Raw genomic sequence first — 25,104 nt, 5'->3', positions numbered from 1 at the left:
TTATTTATTTTTTTTTGAGACAGAGTCTCTCTCTGTCACCCAGGCTGGAGTGCAATGGCATAATCTCAGCTCACTGCAACCTCCGCCTCCCAAGTTCAAGCAATTATCCCTGCCTTAGACTTCCAAGTAGCTGGGATTACAGGTGCTTGCCACCACACCCGGCTAGTTTTTGTAATTTTAGTAGAGACAAGGTTTCACCATATTGGCCAGGCTGGTCTCAAACTTCTGACCTCAGTTGATCCACCTGGCTTGGCCTCCCAAAGTGTTGGGATTATAGGCATAAGCCACCGTGCCCGCTAATACCAAGTGTCCTATTGATGAATATTTGTGCTATTTCCAGTCTTCTGTTGACAAATATTGCTGCTGTAAATAAACTTTTGTGTGTGGAAGTTTATTTATAAGATACATGTCCAGAAATAGAATTTTTGGATCAGAGGATGTATGCATTTGTGATTTTGATATATATTGCTAAGTTGATTTTTATGTGCACATGTCCTGATAATTACTATCATTAGGAATATGTGAAAGTTCTTGGAATTTTGGCTTAAAAAGTATATATGTACATATATATATATGTGTGTATATATAATTTTTCTGTGCCTCATTTTATAACTCAAGCAAAATTGCAGTTTCTAGTGCAGATAAAGGAATTTCTAGATAAACTGACTGAAATTATTAAGCAGGTGTCGGAAGAAGGATCTGATCTTTATTAAATTATCTCTTCAGATGTAGCTTATATTTATTTATTTATTTATTTATTTATTTATTTGAGACGGATTTTCACTCTCATTGCCCAGGCTGGAGTGCAATGATGTGATCTTGGCTCACTGCAACTTCCGCCTCCCCGGTTCAAGTGAAATGTAGCTTATTCTCTAACATTTTTTGTTTCTGGAAACTTTTCTTGGAGAAATTAAGGTTTAGATTAAGGTAGTTAGCTAACTATTTATTCTTATATAGGCAGAAGAGCCGCCTTTGCCTCAACTCCTGCCTAAATTGTTACTCAAAGCAAACTTAAAAACCCTCTGTGTTAATGTGAACATTGTATTATTTTCTGCTTTGTTTTTTCTTAGTCTAATCTGATTTAACTTTTTTCTTCCATGTGTTCTAGTTGTAATAAGGATTTTAATAATGTTTAGGTGGCTGTAACCTTTTTTTTTTTTGAAATTTGATTTCTAACTCGAGATTTTTATGGTTTACAGATATATGCCATTAAGCTTCCTTTTTAAAAATAAATATGTTATAAAATGAGTGGTGAGTTATAGTGAGAGCTTTTAGTTTTTTCTGTTTTCAAAACACTCATAACATATATTTTATGCCAGAGTGAGCATATGATCTTGGTTTCCTTCCTTTTTTTTCACCCGAAAGAATAACCCCTGTATACTGATTTCAGACATTGTAGAAAGAAAAATGTTTTATATTATTTTTCTTAAAATTATAGTTGTTTAATTAGGAGTGTAAATCACTGTTAGATGATGCTAACAGTATGAGATGCTAACAGTATGAGATGCTAACAGTATGAGATGCTAACAGTAAAATATGCTGAGAGCTCTCTTTTTATATCCACCTTCAGGCTTCTCTCTCCATACAGTGGTTAAAACACCCAGGGTCACATGCCCTACCTGTGCGTATCACACTGTTGGAGGTGAAGGTGTAGTGCCCTGGAATATGAAGAAAGTGAGCATAAATCTTGATATTCTCCCACGTAATAGAAAGGAGACTTAGGGGAACTTGTGCGAGGCCTGGATCTGCCTTTGACTTCTTATGTACTTTGTTTTTTAACCTCTGTGGGATATATGATATATACTTTATTTTATTTTTGGCAGGAGGGCTGGGGGTTGAGAGAGTGGAAAGTCTAGGTCTTTAGAATGTAGGCATATAGACTGAAAGTACTCACTGTAAGCTAGATCTCTTCATAGCATTTGGTCCTCGTGTGCTTTCCCTGTTTTGAAGAGGCCCTCCCTGTAGGGGATCAGTGATGTGTATGTCATACCTGCTATGAGCTAACCTTAGTGGGGAGTTTTCAAGGAAGTCTATGGTGAACAACTCCATTCTCTAAAGGAATTGTGATTTTCCTAAGAACTGCAAAGGTGCTTTTCTGATGGTTTGCATTTCCATGATCTAAAACACAGCATGGACAGAGGCTCTTTACTGTCCTTCACTCCTGGTTCAAGAGCCACGTTGTTGCCATTGGTGTTATTTTGGCTGCTTAAACAAGTAGATAAAAAGAATGGAGGAGGCCTTTCATACCCAAAGTGAAACACATCCTCTTCTCATGCACACCACTTCCCCTCTGACTTCCTCCTCTATTATTAATAGCACCAGTATCCTAATGACCTAGCCTGGAATCTGCAGAATCATTCTTGACCATCGGTCCTCTCTAGGACACCCACGTTAAATTGCTTCAGTTCATCTTTTTCTTCTCGTTCCCTGACCACCGTCCTACATTAGGCTCTTGTTACCATGTAACTGGGCACCTGAAATAAACTCGGCAGCTGAGAGAGTCTTGAGCCATTTCCATTTTTAAGGCTCCCCATATATTAACAGAAAGAATTTCAAAACAGGATTATGGAAATCCAGTCTGCTTATATAATTTAAGAAATCAATGCTTTTAATACACACAAAACTACTGCTATAGATCCATACTATTTACAAGTTATTACAAAATATATTAAAACATCATTCGTTTTTTGGTATCGCATTCCTTGTGGAACCTGAGTCTACAGCTGAATGGTGAGCATCTTTCAGTCCTGTCGTTGTGGGCCTGTGACTAACTATGTAGCCTCACTTGGAGATCATGTTTTTTATGAACACAGGGCTTGGCCACATGGCTTCTCTGCCCATGTTTGCCTACAAGCTTTGCTTAACTACTGTCTTCTCTGCCAGCCTTCCTGTTCTTGTTCATCCTACATGGTTTTGCAGGATTAAGTTTCTTAAAGCCCAGCTGTAATTATGTGAAATTGCCATTCAGCAATCTTCGGGGTCTCAGAAATGAAGATGCACACTGTTCCTTGATATTCTGTCCTGGCTGGTATTTGTACCTTTCACCTATATTCTGTATAGTGGTAGCCCTTTGCTACTTGTGCAGTATATGCGTGCTGTTTCCCACCATTAAGCAACCTTCTTAGGAAGTGTTGAGCAACTCTTGCTTTTTGCTTTTGCTCCTGAAGGGAATTGAAATTCAGAAATTAATCCTTCATAGGGAAGTAGTTCTATTTTCATCTGCTCAGCCTTATTTCAGAAAGTCATGGGGAGTTAGCACTAGAGGGATCTCAGATTCCTGTCTGGGCTGGGGATTTTTTTATTTTTTATTTTTATTTTTTAAACACAGTTTGCTGGTGGATTCCAAGGTAGAATTCTTGGTTTTGGCAACCTGTGTTCTAGACTAACACCCTCATGTTGTTGGATAAGACAGCCATGTTTAAAGAGGGAAAGGAATTTGCCTTAGGTTGGAGGGTCATAGCCTGGCCTGTCGGACTACAGATTCAGTGATTTTTGAACTGGAGAATGTGGCGTTACATAGTAAATATTAACCCAGTTGATCCCATAATAGTCACAATATAGATTTTATTTGACTAAAACAAGGAAATTCATACTGGTCTTGTATTAAATACATTAAACAGCAACAACAAGGCAGATTTACTTATTGTCTGACTAGAAAATTGGCCAATCATCAAAACACTGAGTGGCACATTTGTATCTGAAAGTTATGCATCTGATTGCTGAGTGGGTGAAGTGGCATTCTAGACTGTGAAAGCCTGGAATAATTGCCTTCAGCATGCTGAAACAGGCTTTTCAACTGTGGCCTTAGCAAAGATACCCCAGGGGCTTCCCACTGAACTGTTAAGAGTCCTAATTGAAAATTCACAGCATGATTTGTGAGTTAAGTCTTTAGAAGGAGACCATCAGCTTGTAGTTTGCTTTGATTGTTTATCTTAGGATTCTGCTTAAGTATCCTTCATTTCCAGAGAAATTATTTTTTGAATCACTGCAGTGCTCTAACAGGCTACACGGAGGCCTTGGTAATCTGGTATATAATTCCTCACCCCTGGTGGTGCTGAACAGTTGTGGGTTCATTAATCAATGCCTGAGCTTGGTGACTTGGGCTGAGCTCAGGCTTATGTGGCACTGTGATGGTGCATTGTGTAAGGGATTGTGTTAGGAACCTTTACCTAATGGAGGAGCATAAGTGAGGTCAGCCATACAGATTGTCTTGTAGACCCAGGTTGGGACCAGAGCAGAGAGCGGAGTGGAAAGGAAGACAGTGCTCTTCCCTGTCCCTTTCCTTCCTCTTCCTCCTGGTTAACGGCTCTGACCTGTCCTCTGTCCTCAACCTAATTGCCATCTTCAGGGAGGATTTCTCCAGCCTCACACTAGGTCAGACTTCTGGCTACCTATTCTCATAGCTCTCTGTGTTTTTCTTCCATAGCAATTAAGACAGTAAACAATATCTTATGTAGGTGACGATGTGTGTGACCTCTGTCATTTTCACCAGACTCTGTGGAGGTGAAGACTTTTCTGATTCTCTTTACCTGGTAAGTTGCTTTAGTTCCAGGCTGCAGTCTACCCAAGCATGTTTCTGCAGCCCTCCTGGGACTGGGTTGAGGAAAGCATTGCAATTTAATAGTGTCCCTTGCTCAAGGCCACACTGCATTAAGGATTCCCTACTCCTGAGCTCCTAGCAATCCACACACACAACATGAAGCCTCCCTGTGGTGGGTAAAACTTGAAGCTTTATTGCCTTGTGGTTAAGGTGAGCATGTGAAGAGCCACCAGCTGTGGGTGTAAGTTCTGGCTCTACTACTTTAGCTGTGTGACCTTGGCAATTTTCTTTAGCTCTCGAAGTTTTGATTTATTCAATTATTAAACAGAATAATACTGGCTACTTCATAGGCTGTTGTGAAAATTTGATAAGGGCTGTGAAATATATGCAGTACAATAAGTGCAGGTGATACAGTTTCTTTTAAAATATTTATATGAATAAATAAATAAATAGTTTTAAAGTCTTACCCTGTCTCACGGGCTAGAGTGCAGTGGTACGATCATAGTGCACTGCATCCTCAAATGATTCTCCCACCTCAGCCTCCCAAAGTACTGGGATAACAGGCATGAACCATGGTGCCCAGTCTTCGTTTTTAATTTTGAAATATTAACATGGATTTGATGGTGGTCTCTGATATTGGCTTCTTCAGGATTCAGCCCTCCATGACAAAATGTATTCTAAACTGTACAAAAAGGAGGAAGATGCCTTTGTTTACAATGGACAGAAGTAAGAAAAGTAAGAAATGTAATAGAACTATGTCTGGGGGTCAGGTGACAAGCACTCTATCCTCTCTAGCCATATGTCCCCGAAGGTGCTTTCTTCTGTGGCCCCTCTGCTCCCTCTGTGGAGGGAGCATTTTGGATGGGAGCTGGATAATTTCTCAAAATTTGGTCGACTGTGAAACTCTGGAACTCAAGTTGCTGTGTTGCAAAGTTATCTGAAGACAGGCCGTGGTGGCACAGAGGGGCAGGGGAGACAGAAGGGCAGTTTGAGATGGAGATGATGGGCATGTTTGTCACATGACCTGGGTTTGATTCCCAGCTTCATCATATATTAACTGTGTGTCCTGGGGCCAATTATTTATTCTCACTAAGCCTCAGAGGCCCCAAAGGAGGAGCAATGATATAAATGGCCCAGCACCATCCTGGGTGCATGAAAAACTCTAATTATGACAATGTTCCAGAAAGTTCTGCAGTGAACAAGACAGACCACATCACTGCCTTCATGTTGCCTGGTGATCAGAGTAATTATTGCTGGTGGTGGGGAGAATAGCATTCTGAGGTATGGACCGGTTTTCTTCCCTGCTCTGTGATGCAGGGTGCTCTTGTGTTCACTCCTGCAGGTCACCTGCTCCCCAGCAGGGTGACAGTGAACTGTGAGTTCAGTGGACTGTGCAGTGGCAAAGGCCACGTGACTCTCTGAATATGTCCTGTGGACAGGCCAAGCGCTGTACTCTGTGTGAATCATCAGGTGAACTCTCATACAATTCTAGGGCATAAGAACTTCTATTACCCCTGTTTTACAGATTAGGAAACCAAAGTTTATAGGGGTTAATTAACTTGCCCAAGATAAAGCAGCTGATGGGTAGTGAAGACAGGAGTCATACAGCCTGTGACTGTCCCTGCCCACTTGGCCCTCTTCTCAGGTCTGAGAACAGCTGATATGTCTCTGATAAAGTCACACTACGGAAAATAATCTGATTTAGATATTCTGCAGCTTGGCTTCTGCTTACTACACCAACTCAGAGAGCTGTTAGGTGACTTATCTGAGATAACACATGTAAAGCGCTACGTGTTCAGCATGGTGCCTGACACATTGTCAACACTTAGTATGCTCTTGCTGTTACTATGGCTATATTACCTGGGCTAAAGAATGCCAATTCACTTTATCCTTCTTCATAGTGGTTATGTTCTAATAATATTTTATTAAATTTACAGTTGACTCTTTAACAACATGGGGGCTATTGACAATTGTGTATAACTTTTGTATTCCCCAAAACTTAACTAATAGCTTACTGCTGACTTGAAGCCTTACCTATAACACAGATAGTCAATTAACATATATTTTGTATGTTATATGTATTATATACCATATTCTTATAATAAGTAAGCTAGAGAAAAGAAAATGTCATTAAGGAAATTATAAGGAAAAGAAAATATATTTACTATTCATTAAGTGGAAGTGGATCATAATAAAGATCTTCATTCTTATGTTGGAACAGGCTAAGGAAGAGGAGGAAGAGGAGGGGTTGGTCTTGCTGTCCCAGGAGTAGCAGAGGTGGGAGAGAGGGAGGAAGTGGAAGGGGAGACAGGAAAAGTGGGCACATTCCGGGTAACTTTATGAAAATACATTGTAATTTCTGTCCTTTTAAAGGTCCTTATGACCTCCTGATTTAGAGGCTGAATTAAAGATGTGTCTGGCGATAAGTAGACCACTTTGATGCCTTTGGTATTGAATTCATGGGATTCTGCGTGGCCAGAGGCATTGTCTAATATCAAAAGAAAGTCCCTTGCTGGCAAGGTACTTCCTGACTTCAGGAAAAAAGCATCAGTGGAACCAATCTGAAAATAGTGTTCATTGTCCAGTTCTTCTTACCGTACAAACAAAAAACTGGCAGCTGGTATCTATATTTTCCCTTCAAGGCTCAGGGATTAGCAGATTTGTAGATAAGGGCAGACCTGACCATCAACCCTACTGCATTTGCACAGAACAGTAGAGTTAGCCTATCCCATCCTGCCTTTAAATCTGTTACTTTCTTTTCTTCCTTACTAATAAATGTCCTTTGTGGGCTTTTTTTTTTTTTTTTTTTTTTTTTTTTAAGAATGGAACACTTTCATCTGTATTAAAAACCTGTTCAGACAGACAGATACAAATACATTTTCCTCCAGGAACTTATATGTAGCCTCTTGGTTGGCAGAAGCTGCTTCTTCTGTTATCTTGACATATTTTTTTTTTTTTTTTTTTTGTGAGACGGAGTTTCACTCTTGTTACCCAGGCTGGAGTGCAATGGCACGATCTCGGCTCACCGCATCCTCCGCCTCCTGGGTTCAGGCAATTCTCCTGCCTCAGCCTCCTGAGTAGCTGGGATTACAGGGATGCGCCACCATGCCCAGCTAACTTTTTTTGTATTTTTTAGTAGAGACAGGGTTTCACCATGTTGACCAGGATGGTCTCGATCTCTTGACCTCGTGATCCACCCACCTCAGCCTCCCAAAGTGCTAGGATTACAGGTTTGAGCCACCGCGCCTGGCTTATCTTGACATATTTTTAACTTTTTTTGTTTTTGTTTTTTTAACTTTTTAATTCTTAAAATTAATTAATTTTTGGTTTTTAGAGTCTGCATCTTGCCCTGTCACCCAGCTGGAGTGCAGTGGCACAATTATAGCTCATTGTAACCTCTAAGTCCTAGGCTCAAGCAGTCTTCTCACCTAGCCTTCCAAGTAGCTAGGACTACAGACATGTACCAACCATACTCAGCTAACTTTTAAAACAATTTTTGGTAGAGATGGGGTCTCAGTATGTTTTTCAGGCTGGTCTCAAACTCTTGGCCTCAAGAGATCCTCCCACTTTAGCCTCCCAAAGTGCTGGGATTACAAACATGAACCACCATGCCTGGTCTGTGTTGGCATTTTAATAGCCAAACCTCTTTGTAAAATTATCAAACCATCTTTTGTTGGCATTAAATTCTCCAGCTTTAGATTCTTCACCTTCTTTTTTCTTTAAGTTGTCATATAATGACTTTGATTTTTTTTCTTGAGTCTTAGAGTCTAGAATCTATTCTTGCTTTTCCTTGAATATTAGGGTCTAGAATCATAGTAGAGCAATTCTGCACCCACACAAAAGCCTGCATTTTCAATATGAGATAAAAGGTATTTCAGAGAAAGTGCCAGGTTTTTGTGCTTGCTGTCATAGCTGCAATGACAGGAGTGGCAGAGCTGCTACCTTTCTTTTTTTAAAAGAAATTAAATTAAAAAAAATTTTTTTTAAAAACAATTAGCCTATGTGTCATTTATCTTGAAATAAAGGCAATTGAAACTGCAGATCTCAATGTAGGGCACGTAACAAGCAATTCAACTTCTTCTTGTAATGTCTGGACTTTTCTCTGCTTTTGGGGAGCACTCCTAGATCACTATTAGTTCTTTACATGGGACCCATGGTGTTATTCAAGGTGTATGATATTGCACTAAACATGATGAAAAACATATGAGCACTGCAAAAAATCACTTTGTACTGAAATATACAATTTACTGGAGAGATGAACTGCTCATGTGGAGATGATTAGTGTCCGGGAATTTTAAGTAGACATTCCCAATACTTGAGCTTACCACAAGAGCAACAGGAGGCGGCTACAAAATTATTGCAGTAGTACACTATATACTATAGTTGATTTTATGCAGTTGTGATTTAATACCACATCTTTACATTTGTTTAAATTTCTTTTAACTGTGAATGGCACCATGTGTGGTCTGTAAGTGTGTGTCTCAGTTTTGAAAATTTTCTTTTTGGCCAGGTGTGGTGGCTCACGCCTATAATCCCAGCACTTTGGGAGGCCGAGGCAGGTGGATCATGAGGTCAGGAGATCAAGACCAGCCTGGCCAAGATGGTGAAACCCCGTATCTACTAAAAATACAAAAATTAGCTGGATGTGGTGGTAGGCTCCTGTAATCCCAGTTACTCAGGAGGCTGAGGCAGGAGAATTGCTTGAACCTGGGAGGTGGAGGTTGCAGTGAGCCGAGATCACAGCACTGCACTCCAGCCTGGGTGGCAAAGCGAGACTCTGACTCAAAAAAAAAAAAAAAGAAAGAAAATTTTAACTTTTTATACTTGTGTATATTTATGGTAATAAAGAAAAATAGGCTAATATCTAAATATATTTTATGCATTCATGACATACCTAACCTTTTAGTAACTTTTCATCATTTCTAGGCTACAGAGTTGGTCTATTAGTTTTTTTCAAATTGTTGCCAATGTCCAACAAATTTTTCAATGTTTATTGAAAAAAAATCCATGGATGAGAGGATCTGTGCAGGTCAAACCTGTGTTGTTTAAGGGCCAACTGTATATATGTATTATTGCTACTATCAGGGACAGTTATTTGTTCAGCTTTACTATGTATTAGTAACTACTTCATCATCCTCACTTTAGAAAAGGACACCTATACTTCGGAAAGAGTTGAAAAATCCTGCAAAGTTTTGTTGCCAGTAAGAACTGAGTTCTTCTTCTTGCTATCACCCTGGTGTCTGACCCCCTCCTTGTTCCCTCTTTTGATTCTGCCCTGGACCTCAGCTGGTTTCTCACACATGTTTTGGAATGTGACAAAGTCCTATCTGGACTCAGCATCCTGGCAGAGAAGGCCAGCGCCTTGGGAGGCAGGAGGAACTTCCCCACCCACTCGGTCATCTTCCTCCTGTGGGACTGTGTGCTTAGCACATTCAGTTTCTAAGCCTGAGTAATCCCCTTCTGGCTTCCACCCACACTGGAAAGGCAGCATCATGGAACTGGCATCAACTTTGTCCTATTTAGGACCATGATGAAAGTACTTGCCATCTACAGGCCAGGCCAAGAAATGATCCTTTAGTCTTTTCCCTTAATCCCCAGCCCTCCTAGAGCCGCCTGTAGGGCACCGCTGGGGAAGGCAGACCTTGACCTGTCATGCTGATTTGTTGCTCACACAGGACTTCAGGGTGCCTGAGTGAATTGAGAAAGCTGGGCCTTGGAGGAGCTGCTTGAACAGGTGAGGCCGAGTGAGTGCCCCTCCTTTCATTCCCTATCCCCTCCATCTACTAGAGCTTACTTTCTTCAAGCACTTTGTCCACATCCTTTCAAAATAGCTTCCTACCTTCAGCCAGAAGGCCTCAGTGTGTTCTAGAGACTTCTCTCTTATTAACCTTCTTTCCCCAGCAAAGCAGTGAAAAGCATGGCCTGTGGTGTCAGACACACCTGGTTAGACTCCAACTCCTCCACTTCCTAGCTCTTGTTCAGCCTTGGGCAAGTTACATGACTTCTCTGCCACAATTCCCTTTTCTGTGAAATGGCCGTAGTGCCAGCTTCAAAGGATTTTCAGTACAGTACCTCGAGCATATAAGCATACAGTCGGAGCTAGCTATCATTTTGATCAGCCGTTCTCAGCAAGGTGAAGTGAAATCTGAAATAGTTCACTGGATGTGAGTGGCAACAGGTTTAACCCTCCCAGAGAGAAACATCTTTTGCCAGTAAATCCTTAAATCCTTGTTTGGTGGTGGCATGGGAAAGAACCACACTGTACCTTACTACCTTCCCCCTGGTGGGAGCAGGTGAGAGAAGCCGGCAGACAGTTGGCTGGGCCTGCTTCCAGTGACCAGTCTATTCCATACTCTTTGGTATTCACCCAATGCCTGAGGGAAGGGGCAAGCAGTTTAGCAGACATTTTAAAAGGTTTTCCACCCCAGGATTCGATACTATTTTCTTTGTTGAGGATCCATCATGCCTACTGGAACCGCTGTCTCTGGAAGCTCAGTAAGTTATATCCTCTGCATCTCCCTCCTCAGAAGAGCCTTTGTTTTTGTTCTGGGATGAAAGGAAACTGGCCCAGCCTGCAAAGATATATACCCCATGAAGTCCTTCCTATACCCTGTGTCTCCAGGTCAGATGAGGCACTGGACTTGCCTGGTGGTTTCCCAGCCTGGCTGCATGTCAGAATCAGGCAGGGAGCCCTTCATGTGCACCATGGGGTCCCGCCCAGCCAAGTCCTGGGTTCAGTGTCAGCTCTCTATTTATTTGGCTCCTGTGCCTTCTCCAGAACCCTTTGTGGAAACATCTGTCTCTTACTTAGGATCGGTCAAATGTTTCTCCCTCTGGCTAAGTAACTTTCTCCTTCTTCTGGATCTTCCTGAGTGGTGCTCTAGCCTTCTACTTGCTGGGCGGTCATTGTGTATCTGTCTCCCCAGACGATGGAGCTCCCTCTGGGAGGGAGTGTGGGTTACCCGTCTTTGCATTCCCAGCATCTGTTAGGTTGGTGCAAAAGTAATTGTGGTTTTTGCCATTATTATTATTATTTTTTGGAGTAGGGGGGATGGAGTCCTGCTCTGTCATCCAGGGTGGAGTGCAGTGGTGCAATCTCGGTACACCACAACCTCCACCTCTTGGGTTCAAACAGTTCTCCTGCCTCAGCCTCCCAAGTAGCTGGGATTACAGGTCCCCACCACAATGCCTGACTAATATATGTATTTTTGTATTCTTATTAGACACAGGTTTCATCATGTTGGTCAGGCTGGTTTCAAACTCTTGACCTCAGTTGATCTGCCCACCTCGGCTTTCCAAAGTGCTGGGATACAGGTGTGAGCCACTGTGCCTGGCCTGCCATTGCAAAAACTGCAGTGACATTTGCAACAACCTAATAGCACAGTGGCTGCTACACAGTAGGCATCACTAAAGGTTTACACAAAGCGTAATGTGTGTTTTCAAATCAGTTCCTGATATTTTAATTTCTAGTGCACTGCCTAAGATACAGCACGTTCTCATTAAAAATTCTTCAGCTGAATGTGAAGGTCACAGCTGAGTGGCCTCCATTACTCTAAAGCCATGCCACTTGTCAGGTGTTTGCCTTTCTTTATCAGCCCCTTTCCTCATCTGTTAGTATTTCCCATGAGAAAACAGTGTGGTCTGCAGTACCCTTTGCAGTGCTTGGCCCAGATTTTCCAGATTGGAAAACATTTAGCTTGCAAAGAATAGACTCACTGTCTCCTTCCCATCTGGTGCATCTTTTGTCTCTGTTGTTCATTGAGCTTTTGTATTCAGCTTGGAGTGAGGGATGGAAGAACCCAAACAAACAAAACAATCAGAAAAATAGTGGCTTTGACTTGTTCTTTATGTATTACAGATGTCTTAACAAATCCCTGAGTTTTGTCCACACTCTCCCCATCAATCCCACTGGACAGTTTTGCTGTCACCCTGGGGTCTACACCAGCAGGTCTGTTTGTGTGCATGTGTACGTACACGCGTGTGTGCCGCTGTGCTCTCTTTATCCCTGAGCTTTCACTCCCATTTTGTGCCCAGACGCGTGTGGCATTGAGTTACGGGTAATGAATATCCACAGATAACCCCTTCATGTAAATAGTTTATTTTAATGTTGCTAAACTATTATTTTCTTTGTTTCTTTTTCTATCAAACATGAACTCTTTATAACCTATATTGCAATAATGGTTGCAATATATTGCAAGGTCAAATTCACAGAAATGTAATATATGGGGCAAATCCAAGAGCTTTGGGAAAACCTTCCATGGAGGGTAGGGTAAAGGTCTGGGAACTTTTTAGAAGGCTCCTTCAAAGGATGAAGTAACTCCCGGAGAAAAGTGTTGTACAGGTGTGAATTAGGTCTGGGTCGAAGGAGGGTTCTTACAGGTGTTTTAGAAGCCGCTCAGCTGCCTTAGACATGGTCTCCTGGGTAGCATGTGCTCCAGCTGTCCACATGCAATTGTTCACATGCATTCCTGGTTTTACACTTACCTCCCAGGAAAACTGCTGCAGCTCCACATTGCCCTTGGGAATCCAGGAGTTATTCGTTGGGGATGTTTAAAGACTTTCCTGGGGAATCCAGGAGCTATTTATTGGGGATGTTTAAAGACTTTCCTGATATATCTTTGACTTGTCCACTTCCACATTTCCCCTTCAAAGCTCCTGGAGGTTAGAGAGGGAGGTAGAGACTTCAGGGGAATTTTAAACATACCCCATCGAGAGAAGGTGGGGAGCTGAGTCTTCCTCCCATGAGCCAGCCAACATCTCCCTTCCAGTCTCTGTTCTGGCCTGGCTGCCACACATCACCCTCCTCCTCCTCTTTCAGTTATCCCTGCCCCACGGCCATCTCTGGTTTCAAACCATTCCTGCCTTTCTCTGGACACTCTCCCCTGAGAAGTGAAACAGGCAGCCTTAGGTTTTCCACTGTTAGCTACAGAGGCACAGATTGGAACAAGTGCCAAGAATTAGGTCACCTATGGAGCCTTTCTCTTGCTTTACTCTGACTCTCCATCCCGAGGGAAGACAATTGCAGTTGTTTTTGTTGGAAATGACCTGACCTGTGGGAGCATCCTGCTCCTGGCCTTTGAAAGTCAAGTTGCCTTCCTCATGGCCTAGCTCCCAATCACTTTCGATGAGTGAAAAGGGTCTCAGCATACCTAAGGAGCTGTGGCATGAGCAGGAAAGCCCTTCTTTCTAGAAAGTGTTAGGCACCATCAGTAAGGCAGAGCCACTGCATCGTACAGCTCCTGGGCGCCATTCACACTGTGTTGTATAGTTACCATGAGATGACGATGCTGTCTGCAGTTGCCTAACAAGGCAGCTCTACTTTGAAGGAACTATTGTTCAAAACACATTTTTCAACTATAATTTAATGATGAATTAATTTAGGTGATTATTATTGTCACTTACACTGAACTTTATAATTTTGAACTTTTAATGATCATTTTTCATATTTTCCTAGCTGGATTATCATCTTCATTGAAGCGAAAAAGCCTGTGCATAAGATGCTGTATCTACCACAGTGCCTTCCACATACACTTTTTTGTAGTAAATTCAGTCTTGTCAATATCACATTAAAATGAACCTTTGAACGCAAAGATGAGCACGTAAAGTAGCCCTAATCTTGTCCTATTTGCTTTCTATTTTCTCCTCATGTCTAGAATTTCATTTACATGGCCCTGGCATTTCTATTTTGTGATTAGAAAATTACAGCAGCCAGACATGATGGCTTACTTGTGTAATCCCTGCACTTTAAGAGGCTGAGGCAAGAGAATCACTTGAGGCCAGGAGTTTGAGACCATCCTGGGCAACACAGTAAGAACTCATCTCTATGAATTTTTTTTTTTAATTGGCTGGATGTTGTGGTACATGTGTGTAATCTCAGCTCCTCAGGGCCCTGAGTGGGAGGATCACTTGAGCCCAGGAGTTTGAGACCAGCCTGGCAACATTGTGAAACATCCTCTCCGCAAAACCCACAAAAATTAGCTGGCTGTGGTGGCATGTGCCTGTGATCACAAACTACTCAGGAGGTTGAGGTGAAAGGATCATTTGAGCCCAGGAGTTTGAGACCAGCCTGGCAACATTGTGAAACATCCTCTCCGCAAAACCCACAAAAAATTAGCTGGCTGTGGTGACATGTGCCTGTAATCACAAACTACTCAGGAGGTTGAGGTGAAAGGATCACTTGAGCCCAGGAGGCGGAGGTTGCTGTGAGCCGAGATCACGCCACTGCACTCCAGCCTGGTGACAGACCAAGTCCCTATCTCTCTAAATCAATCAGTCAATCAATCAATCAATCAATCACATAAGTGAATAAAATGAAACTTGTGGTCAGTATAATGTCAGCTCAATGGAAGTACTTTTTTTTCCTCTTGATTTTGTTCTCTGCTGTATTCTCAGTGCTGAGAAGAATGCCTGGCACATAGTTGGTACTCAATAAAGGCTTGTTTCACGAATAACTGAAAGGTATCAGCATTAGAGAAGCAGCTTGAGGTCAGGTTTCTTTGGCTCCAATGTCTTTGTCTTCCCTCCCCTCCCCTCCCCTCCCCTCCCCTCCTTTCCCCTCCCCTCCCTTCCCCTCCCCTCCCCTCCTCTCCTTTCCCCTCCCCTCCCTTCCCCTCCCCTCCCCTCCCCTCCCCTCCTCTCCTTTCCCCTCCCCTCCCCTCCCCTCCCCTCTCCTCCCCTCCCCTCCCCTCCCCTCCTTTCCCCTTTCCTTTCCTGCTTTTCTTTTCTTTTTTTGAGATGCAGTGTCTCTCTGTTGCCAGGCTGGAGTGTAGTGATGCAATCTCAGCTCACTGCAACCTCTGCCTCCTGGGTTCAAGTGATTCTCCTGCCTCAGCCTCCCAAGTAGCTGGGACTACAGGCATGTACCACCATGCCCAGATAATTATTACATTTTTAGTAGATGGGGTTTCACCATGTTGGCTAGGATGGTCTCTATCTCTTGACCTAGTGATCCATCTGTATTGGCCTTCCAAAGTGCTGGGATTACAGGTGTGAGCCACTGCGCCTGGCCTGTTTTTTCTGCTGTATCACTGTCTCAGGTACAGGTGAGTAGAAAATCAATTCTCACAGGCAGACACAGACACAGATATTTATGAATTTGTGTGTGTGAGCCTTTTTAGCTATATAACTTTTTTATTTAGCTTAAAAGATTTCTATTAAATTTTATTTTTTAAAAGCAGTTTTAAGTTCATAGCAAAATTGAGTGAAAGGTACAGAGAGTTCCCATATACCCTCTGCCCCCACAGTCCCCTGTAATGAATGTCCCCTAGAGTGGAATTGTAATTGTTATAGCTGATGAACCTACATTGACACAAGGCCATAGTTTACATTAGGGTTCACTTTTTATTTTTGAGATGGAGTCTCACTCATTTTTTTTTTTTTTTTTTTTTTTTTGAGATGGAGTTTTGTTCTGTTACCCAGGCTGGAGTGTAGTGGTGCAATCTTGGCTCACTGCAACCTCTGCCTCCTGGGTTCAAGCAATTCTCCTGCCTCAGCTTCCTGAATAGCTGGGATTACAGGTGCACACCACCATGCCCAGCTATTTTTTTTGTATTTTTAGTAGAGACAGGGTTTTGCCATGTTGGCCAGGCTAGTCTCAAAATACTGACCTCAAGTGATCCACCCGCCTCAGCCTGCCAAAGTGTTGGGATTACAGGTGTGAACCACCACACCTAGCCATTACGGTTCAATCTTTATGTTGTATATTCTATAGTTTTGGACAAATGTATGATGACGTGTATCTACCACTTCAATTTCATACAGAGTAGTCTCACGGCCCTAAAATATCCTCGTTGCTCTATGAATCCCTTTCTCTCTCCTAACCCCTGGCAACCAGGATCTTTTTTACCATCTCTCTAGTTTTGCCTTTTCCAGCATGTCATATAGAATGCAGCCTTTATAGATCTTAGTAATTTGCATTTAAGATTCCTCTATGTCTTTTCGTGGCTTGGTAGCCCCTTTCCTTTTAGGGCTGAACAAACACTCCATCGTCGGATATAGCACAGTTTGGTCATCCATTCATTTACTGGACGACATCTTGGTTGTTTCTAAATTTTGGCAGTTGTGAGTAAAGCTACTATAGACATCTGTATGCAGGTTTTTGTGTAAATGTTAAGTTTTCAACCCCTTTGGGTAAAATACCAAGGAATTATGTGGTATTTTATATGGATTATATGGTAAGAGTCTGTTTAGTTTTGTAAGAAACTGTCAGACTTTTCCAGTGTGGTGCTACCAGTTTGCATTTCTACCAGCAGTGAATGAAAGTTCCTATTCCTCCACATCCTCATCAGCAATTGGTGTTTTCAGCGTTTTTGGATATTGGTCATTCTGATACATGTATAGTGATGTCTCGTCATGTGTGATCTTTTTCTTTCCTTTGGTTTATTTTGTTAGTAATTATTGTAAGAGATGCAATTACCAAAGCAAATTGTAAAAACATCTTATAAGTTCTTAAAAATATATTGATTTTTGTTTTTGCTGCTAAGTAAATGTGTCTTGTTACTGGACATGCAAACCATGGTCCAGTTTCACTCCTACCTTGCCAGTGCTGTTTAAAAAAAGTTCTTTACTAATGTCATGTGGGAGTACATCACCACCTCAAGATTTTAATTTACTTCTAGTTCATTATTTGCTTATGGATCTTTTACGAATGTTCTATTTAGCAAGATATGTTTGTTTTGAAGCTTGGTGCTTCTACCTCCTAAACAATGAATGTTTTTCAGGTCCCAAACCAGTTGTCTTCCTGCAACATGGCTTGCTGGCAGATTCTAGTAACTGGGTCACAAACCTTGCCAACAGCAGCCTGGGCTTCATTCTTGCTGATGCTGGTTTTGATGTGTGGATGGGCAACAGCAGAGGAAATACCTGGTCTCGGAAACATAAGACACTCTCAGTTTCTCAGGATGAATTCTGGACTTTCAGGTATATTTGAATTGATAATGGCATGGCTGTATTTCCTTAGTACTCTTAAAGCAGACACACAGGATTCCAGCAGAAGGGGCAGATAGGTGGGTAACTTTGAAGTTGTATGAGAGGGCAAGCTGGTGTCTTCTGAAAGTTTTTAAACATTGCTAGGAATTTAATGACTAGCAGTAAGGTAAATTAAAAGTAAATGATTACATTAAGATTTAGATTTAGTTAGGAATTCTTAAGTTATTTTGGCATTTCTGGTGGTGTGGGAGCTGCTGGGTAAATGCGGTTCCGTAACTTTCCTCCTTTCTCCATAAATATGTACTCCAGATGTTCACTTTTCTTCTTTCCAGAAATTATCCTTTCTTCTCTCTTACTTCTGGCTCTACCAATTAATTGCTGTATAACACTGGACATATTACATAAGCCCCCTGTGTCTTGGTTTCCTCATTTGTTAAAATGGGGCATAATAAACACCTACCTCATGAGGTCACTGGGGGCTTAAAAGAGAGGATGCAGGAAGGAACCTCTACAGAGCCTGGCACATTGTAGGAGCTTGCTAGGGGTTGGCTCTTCTCCTGACAGTGGCAACATGCACACGCACATACCCATATGCACACCTGGATTTTGGTCTATGTTTTGGTATCAGGTATTAGAGAAAGTCAGCAGCACAGCAGAAGCCTCTGCGTTTGCTTCCCATTTGTAAAATAAGAGGCTACTCTAAGGACCTGAAACACAAGAATGAGAGCTTTTATCAAAAGGCATATACAATAATAGATTTATTGTCACACTATTTGTAACAGCAGAAAACAGGAAACTACCCAAATGCATGTCAGCAGTGAATGGATAAAGTATTGTATATTTATATAGTAGAATAAGAATGAACAACCTGTAATTATATGCAGCAAAAAATGGATGAAATCAGATACAGAAGAATACACACTGTATAATTCTACTTACAGGAATATATAAAATGGCTAAAACTAATTTATGGTGTGCAAAATGAGGACAATAGTTACCTTTGGGAGACACAATTGTAAGAGCACCCAAGGGGGCTTCTGCAGTCCTTCTGATATTGTTTCCTGGACTCATTGCTGGTTTTCACAGCTGTGTTTAGTTTGTGGTAACTCATCTAACTGCATACTCAGTATGTGTGTGCTATTCTATTGCATGTACTATTTCAATGAAAGAGTTCTTTTCTTGGATTACAGTTATGATGAGATGGCAAAATATGACCTACCAGCTTCTATTAGCTTCATTCTGAATAAAACTGGCCAAGAACAAGTGTATTATGTGGGTCATTCTCAAGGCACCACAATCGGTATGTACGTAAATAAGAAGTCGATATAAAGTCTTCATTACAGAGTTTGTACTTAAAAGTGAAATATAGAAAGACGTTAGTTCAAACACAGTTTATTTTAAAACGCCAAACAGAAATAATGAAGAGGATAAGGAATTTTGGTAACATTTAGCCTTCTCTGAAAATTAATGTTATATAGTTTTCTTGAAATTGAAATTAATGTAAGCCACAATATATGTTTTCCTAAATAAAGCAAGATGGGGATGTGAGAGGGTAGAAAACAAGTAGTTTCTAAATTCAGAGACATTTTAAAAGAAAACAAAAAAAAATGTACTGCCTTCTGAAGTTAAGTGGAATTTAGCTAACTACAGGTACAAGTTACATTTGGTTTACAAACAATTTTGAAAAATTATGTGCATTTTAATTTATGCTGATTATTTAAGTAATGTGTGTTCACTGTAGAAAAACAGAAAATTTAGTAAAGTTAAAGAAAATAAAAATTGCCCATAATTATAGTAAGCAAGGGTTTCTACTTGTGCCCTTTGCTCCACTGCTTACTAAAGTGACATTCTGGGGCCAGGTGGCAAGAAGTCAGAGAAGGTTGTATTAGTCTGTTTTCACAATGCTAATAAAGACATACATGAGACTGGGCAATTTCTAAAGAAAAAGAGGTTTAATGGACTCACAGTTTAATGGATGGTGAGCTAAGGAGGCCTCACAATCATGGTGAAGATCAAGGGATGTCTTACATGGTGGCAGACAAGACAGAGTGAGAGCCAAGTGAAAAGGGGTTTCCCCTTATAAAACCATCAAATCTCACGAGACTTATTCACTACCACGAGAACAGCATGGGGGAAACTGCCTCCATGATTCAATTATCCTCCATCAGGTCCCTCCCACAATACATGGGAATTATGGGAACTACAATTAAAGATGAGATTTAGGTGGGGACACAGCCAAACCATATCAAGGGTTAAAAAATATTTTAAAGCGAGGGGATTCTAACTGTGAGTTCCTTTGAAATCATTGGTGGTTTATTCGAACGTGGTGTCTGTGAATTGTTCTTTGGGGAAGGGGCATGGTGGGGATAAAGGTGATGGGGTGAGGCTTTTGGAAATACAGTCTGTGATTTAAATTGGAAATGGAACTGGAAAGATTTTCTGGTTCTCCCAGCCTGGATTTCTTTCAGCATTTATCTAGGTTGAGATTTGGAACTAGCATTAGCAAATGCTTGGTTTACTAGTTTAATCAAATTCAGTATTAGGGCACACGGAAATTCAGAGGGCCCCATGCCAAGTGTTTTGCCTCTTGCTGATGGTGTAGCCTGCGTGGTCTCAGGCCGCTGCGAGAGGGCAGCGTGGGTGATGGCCTTTGTCTTTTCTGAGAAAAGGAAATCCCAGAAAATGGAATTTCTGCTTTCTTCCCTTTGTTCGCACAGGTTTTATAGCATTTTCACAGATCCCTGAGCTGGCCAAAAGGATTAAAATGTTTTTTGCCCTGGCTCCTGTGGCTTCTGTGGACTTCTGTACTAGCCCGCTGGCCAAATTAGGACATTTTCCGGATCTTCTCATTAAGGTACTTGGACCCTTCCTATCCCTCTCCTCTCCCCACAGATTCCCTCCTCAGATTGGAAGAACTGGCCAGTGGAGGGAGAAGCTGTGCCTTCCTCCCCTGCATTTTGATATCAGTGGAGCAATGGGCTTTTCTTCTTCCATTTACCCCTCCTTCCAGACCCAGGGGTGGCCGGGGACGCCTGTCATTCCTTGCACACTGGTGCCACGTGTACTCATGGTTAGCATTGTCAGTACAGCTCTGCCCACCTAAGAGGGACAGCAAGGGGGATCTGGGAGAAAATAGTTTAAGCATTGGTGGAGTTGCCCTTTATCCCATGAGGTTAGCCTATGCACAGAGGAGGCAGGAGGAGATGGGAGACAGGAAATGTGCTCATCCCAAAAGCCCATCCCTAGCTACACTGAGGGAGACCTAACAACACCATCATTACTGTATTTTATAATATGGCTCCAAAACACAGCCAGTAGCTTCATCAGGGGTCTGCCCTAAAGCTTTGAGACCCCAAGCTCTGTTCAAGGAGGAAATAGATTTCATGAAAAAGAGTTTTAAGCCAGCTAAGGCCAGATGGTATATTATGCATGCATTATATGTCTTTTATGAAATATATATTTACACACACACATATGAAATCCTGTATAGAAATATATACCTGAAATCAGGTGTGATGTCTCTCATGGGCCATTCAGAAGACTTTAACAGGAAAGATGGCCTCTCTGATCTCAAAACCTGACTTCACATAAGAGGAGATTTACTGCACCAGTGACCAGAGCATGCAGATAAAATGCAGCCCCTCTGACTAAGTTTATTTTTAATGCTCTGGGTAATGGAAGTATGAATTTTCATTATGAACAGTTCAGAGATGACAAATTAAGTACTCTTCAACTATTAAGACTTCTCCTACTTTTCTCAGAATTAAACCCAGCGCTCATTTTGGGGTCTTTTCCTGAAGATCTTGTACGTGAATTTATATACATACAGATGCACTGAAAGAAATATATTGTTTTGCTTGTTAGCAACACCCTGATTTCTGCCTTCATCTTCACATGCTATTCTCCCTGTGTGCATGTCTGTCTCTGTGCCCAAATTTCCCCTTCGGTAGGGACAACAATCATAGTGCCAACCTAATGACCATAGGGCCAACCCTAATGACCTCATTTTAACTTGATTCCTCTGTAAGGAGCCTATCTCCAAATATGGCTATTCTGAGATACTGTGGGTTAGGAGTTCATTATATTTTTTTAAGGGAGATACAATTCAACTCCTAAAACTGTCTTTATAGGCATTTGGGTTGTTTCTTTCTGTTTGTCCCTCTAGAGGATAGACATGAGCAAGAGTGTAAATTATAAGGGGGCAGGTTTGGGTTCAATATAAGGAAGATCTTTCTCCTCTTTCCATTGCACAAGTATGTGAAGATCTTCCTTTAGAGTGCAGAGATTGCCCTGCAAATACTTGCACACAGGCTCACCGAGCATTGATTAGGAGCAGTGTAGGCCAGGGGTTGGCAAACTTTTCAGTCAGTAAATGAAAGGGCCAGTCAGTAAATATATTTGACTTTGTGGGCCATTGGTTTCTTGTAAAAACACCACTCTGCCATTATAACATAGTCAGAAACAATATGTAGAGATGAGTATAGTCGTGTTCCAATAAAACTTTATTTATACAAATAGGCAGTGCTGTGGGGAGGGAGAATGGGGAGTTGTTATTCAGTGAGTACTGAGTTTCAGTTTAGGGAGATGGAAAAGTTCTGAAGATAGTGACGATGGTTGCACAACAGTGTGAGTGTACTTAGTATCACTAAACTGAACTCTTCTAAATCAGCAATCCCCAACCATTCTGGCACCAGGGACCAGTTTCATAGAAGACAGTTTTTCCATGGATGGTGTGGGGGATGGTTTGGGGATGAAACCGTTCTACCTAGGATCATCAGACATTAGATTTTCATAAGCCGCTTGCAGCCTGGATCCTTTGCATGTGCAGTTTGTAGGGTTTGTTCTCTGATGAGAATCTAATGCCACTGTGATTTGACAGGAGGTAGAGCTCAGGCGGTAAGGCTCACTTGCCAGCCACTCATCTCCTGCTCTGTGGCCTGATTCTTGACAGGCCATGGACTTGAATTGGTCCACGGTCTGGGAGCTGAGGATCCCTGTTTCAAATGATTAAAATGGTAAATGTTATATTATGTATGTTCTATCACAATAAAAATGTTTTTTTGTTTGTTCGTTTTTTTTTTAAACTTAATGAGGTGAGGGTCTTACCATGTTGCCCAGGCTGGTCTCAAACTCCCGGGCTCAGGGAGTCCTCCTGCCTTGATCTCCCAAAGTGCTGGGATTACAGGCATGAGACACCATGCCTGGCCAATAAAAAAAATTTTAAAACAAAAATCAAGGAGTGAGCTGGATTTGGCTTGCTGGTCAGTAGCATTGAATTAGATGGACACACCTCTGGCAGACATTGCTGATCAATCACAGCTTTGCCTGTTTCTTAGAAGTAACCACCGATCCATCAGTCAGATGAAAACTACTTGGGGATGGCCCTGGGATGGAGGATCATTAAGGCCCTTTCCCATTGTAGAAGTCTGCTGTAAACTTATTTTATTTTCTGCCTTCTTCTCTTCATTTGGAGAATTTAAATACGCCTCTGTAGTGTGTGATTTTTGCCTTAGTAAACTTTTGAAAAAGCATCCTGGTCTGAATGTCCACTGGCTGCCAGTCTCTCTTGAGACTGTTGATGGAGACACTGGGTGCTTGTCTCTGCTTCTGAGGTGAGTCATGGAGACCTGTGCACCAGAATGAAATGCTGAGATGTTCTTGGGTTTCTTTTTATTTTGTAGGACTTATTTGGAGACAAAGAATTTCTTCCTCAGAGTGCATTTTTGAAGTGGCTGGGTACTCACGTTTGCACTCATGTCATACTGAAGGAGCTCTGTGGAAATCTCTTTTTTCTTCTGTGTGGATTTAATGAGAGAAATTTAAATATGGTATGCCTGTTTATAGTAAGATTTGATTTTCCTTTATCTGTAAATATGCTTATTTGTGTGGAATGATGTGGGAGAGGCAGGATTGACCTCATCAGAACTCTAAAGTGTCTTTCCTTTGAGAGGCACAAGAATGAACTTTGGCCAATGCCAGGAATACAGTACCACCTGCTGCTATCCTCAGGCTGGTGGCTGTCACCTTCCTGTGTTGTATCTAGGTGACTATTGAATGAAGAGATCTGTCACAATTTAAGTTGTAATATTTATATTCATTCTAGTGATTTGTTTCTTTTAGAAATTACAGTAAGTGGTAGACATAAAGATGGGAACAATAGACGCTGGGGACTCCAAAAGGAAGGAGGGAGAGGGAGAAGGGCTGGAAAACTTCCTGTTGAGTACCATAGCCAATACTGAGTACTATGGTGATGGGATCAGTAGAAGCCCACATCTCAGCATCATGCAATCTACCCTGGTAACAAGCCTGCACATGTATCTACCAAATCTAAAATACACAAATTAAATAAATTAAGTATTTAAATTTGGAATGGTTATTTACATACACATATGTGTATACTTGCACACACACACACACACACACACACACACACACTTGTGTCTGTGTATGTGTAAAAAATTTAATAAAATTTAAACCCATTTTATTTTATAAAATGTAAACCCTTGGCCAATACGATGCTGGTGTTTCTAAATTTATTTGTTAGTTTGTCATGTAGCATTTTGAAAACAGGTGTTAAAATCCTAGAATAAAGACCCTAAGGAATTTAAGTGCCATTTTTCTTTTTCCTGATAATTGTTATATGAAATTTGGGAAATTCAGGAAAGCATGAAGAAGAAAATGAACATGCCCTGTAAACACCACCCACACAGTCCCATGCTTACCATATTGTTGCACCTCCTTCACGTGTACTCTGAGTGTGGCTGTATTTTTATAGGACAGATTTTTAGTCAAATAATTTTCTTCTACCTTTGATTTCATAAACTTGAGATGGTGGCTCTAGTTTTTACTGATTTGAAGGGCAAAACACAATGTTTATTTCAATGCCACCTTAATGCTGTTTTCTTCATTTCAATGTATTTATTTTGCAGTCTCGAGTGGATGTGTATACAACCCATTCTCCTGCTGGAACTTCTGTGCAGAACATGTTACACTGGAGCCAGGTAGGCATGCTAGGAGTGCAGCTGGGCTCCTGTAAAATCAACATCAGAAAGGTCTGGGCATGTAAACCCTTCTCAAATAGAAAGACCATCAGCTTACAAATCTGATCTGGTTTTCTTCCCCAGAGTCTTGGGTTTTTGTCATCATGCTTGTGTTGCTTTTGATACCCTTGGTGGGACACACTGTGCTATGCATGGGTTCACAGACAGCTACTGGGTTGACCTCTTTCTTTTCCCTCCTCTCCCTTCCTCAAGTCTCAGCTTTATATATTCTCTCCCTTTCCTTCTCTCCCCCTTTCTTTTCCTCCTCCTGTTTCCTCCCCTCCATCTGTTTCTCACTGAGTCCTACATTTATTTTATATCTGTGTTGCTTCATAAAGAGTGATTTTAAAGTGGTTTCGGAGACAGAAACCACTGTTTCAACATGAGCGCTGAACACAATATGCTTGGAACAGCAGTGGGTAAACGAGCTAAACCAATCACAGATGTGAATGGGGGCCCCTGACTATTGATATACAGTTTTGATTAGTTTATCACGTAAATAAGGCATGTTTATTCTAGAAAATTTAGAAACTACATCTAGAACAAAAATTTCCTAAAGTCAACATAAAATCATTCTATAACCCTAGATGGAGAGGA

The 25,104-nt window shown here is 41.5% G+C and overlaps 1 protein-coding gene across 2 annotated transcripts in view; it reads left to right on the top strand.

The window, feature by feature from the left end:
* LIPA (lipase A, lysosomal acid type) overlaps positions 1–25,104 on the top strand; it is a 45,771-nt gene that overhangs the window by 5,739 nt on the left and 14,928 nt on the right. For both annotated transcript variants that reach the window (XM_003922414.2, XM_074382542.1), the window contains exons 4-8: positions 17,260–17,458; positions 18,658–18,767; positions 20,185–20,321; positions 23,149–23,295; positions 24,397–24,468. In XM_003922414.2, coding sequence (XP_003922463.1) covers positions 17,260–17,458; positions 18,658–18,767; positions 20,185–20,321; positions 23,149–23,295; positions 24,397–24,468 — 665 coding nt within the window. The remainder of the gene's footprint in view (positions 1–17,259; positions 17,459–18,657; positions 18,768–20,184; positions 20,322–23,148; positions 23,296–24,396; positions 24,469–25,104) is intronic.

Source organism: Saimiri boliviensis, chromosome 12 (assembly GCF_048565385.1).
Source record: "Saimiri boliviensis isolate mSaiBol1 chromosome 12, mSaiBol1.pri, whole genome shotgun sequence".
Taxonomy (NCBI): Eukaryota; Metazoa; Chordata; class Mammalia; order Primates; family Cebidae; genus Saimiri; species Saimiri boliviensis.
Note: the sequence above shows the minus strand (reverse complement) of the source record. Positions and strands in the feature narration are given on the sequence as shown.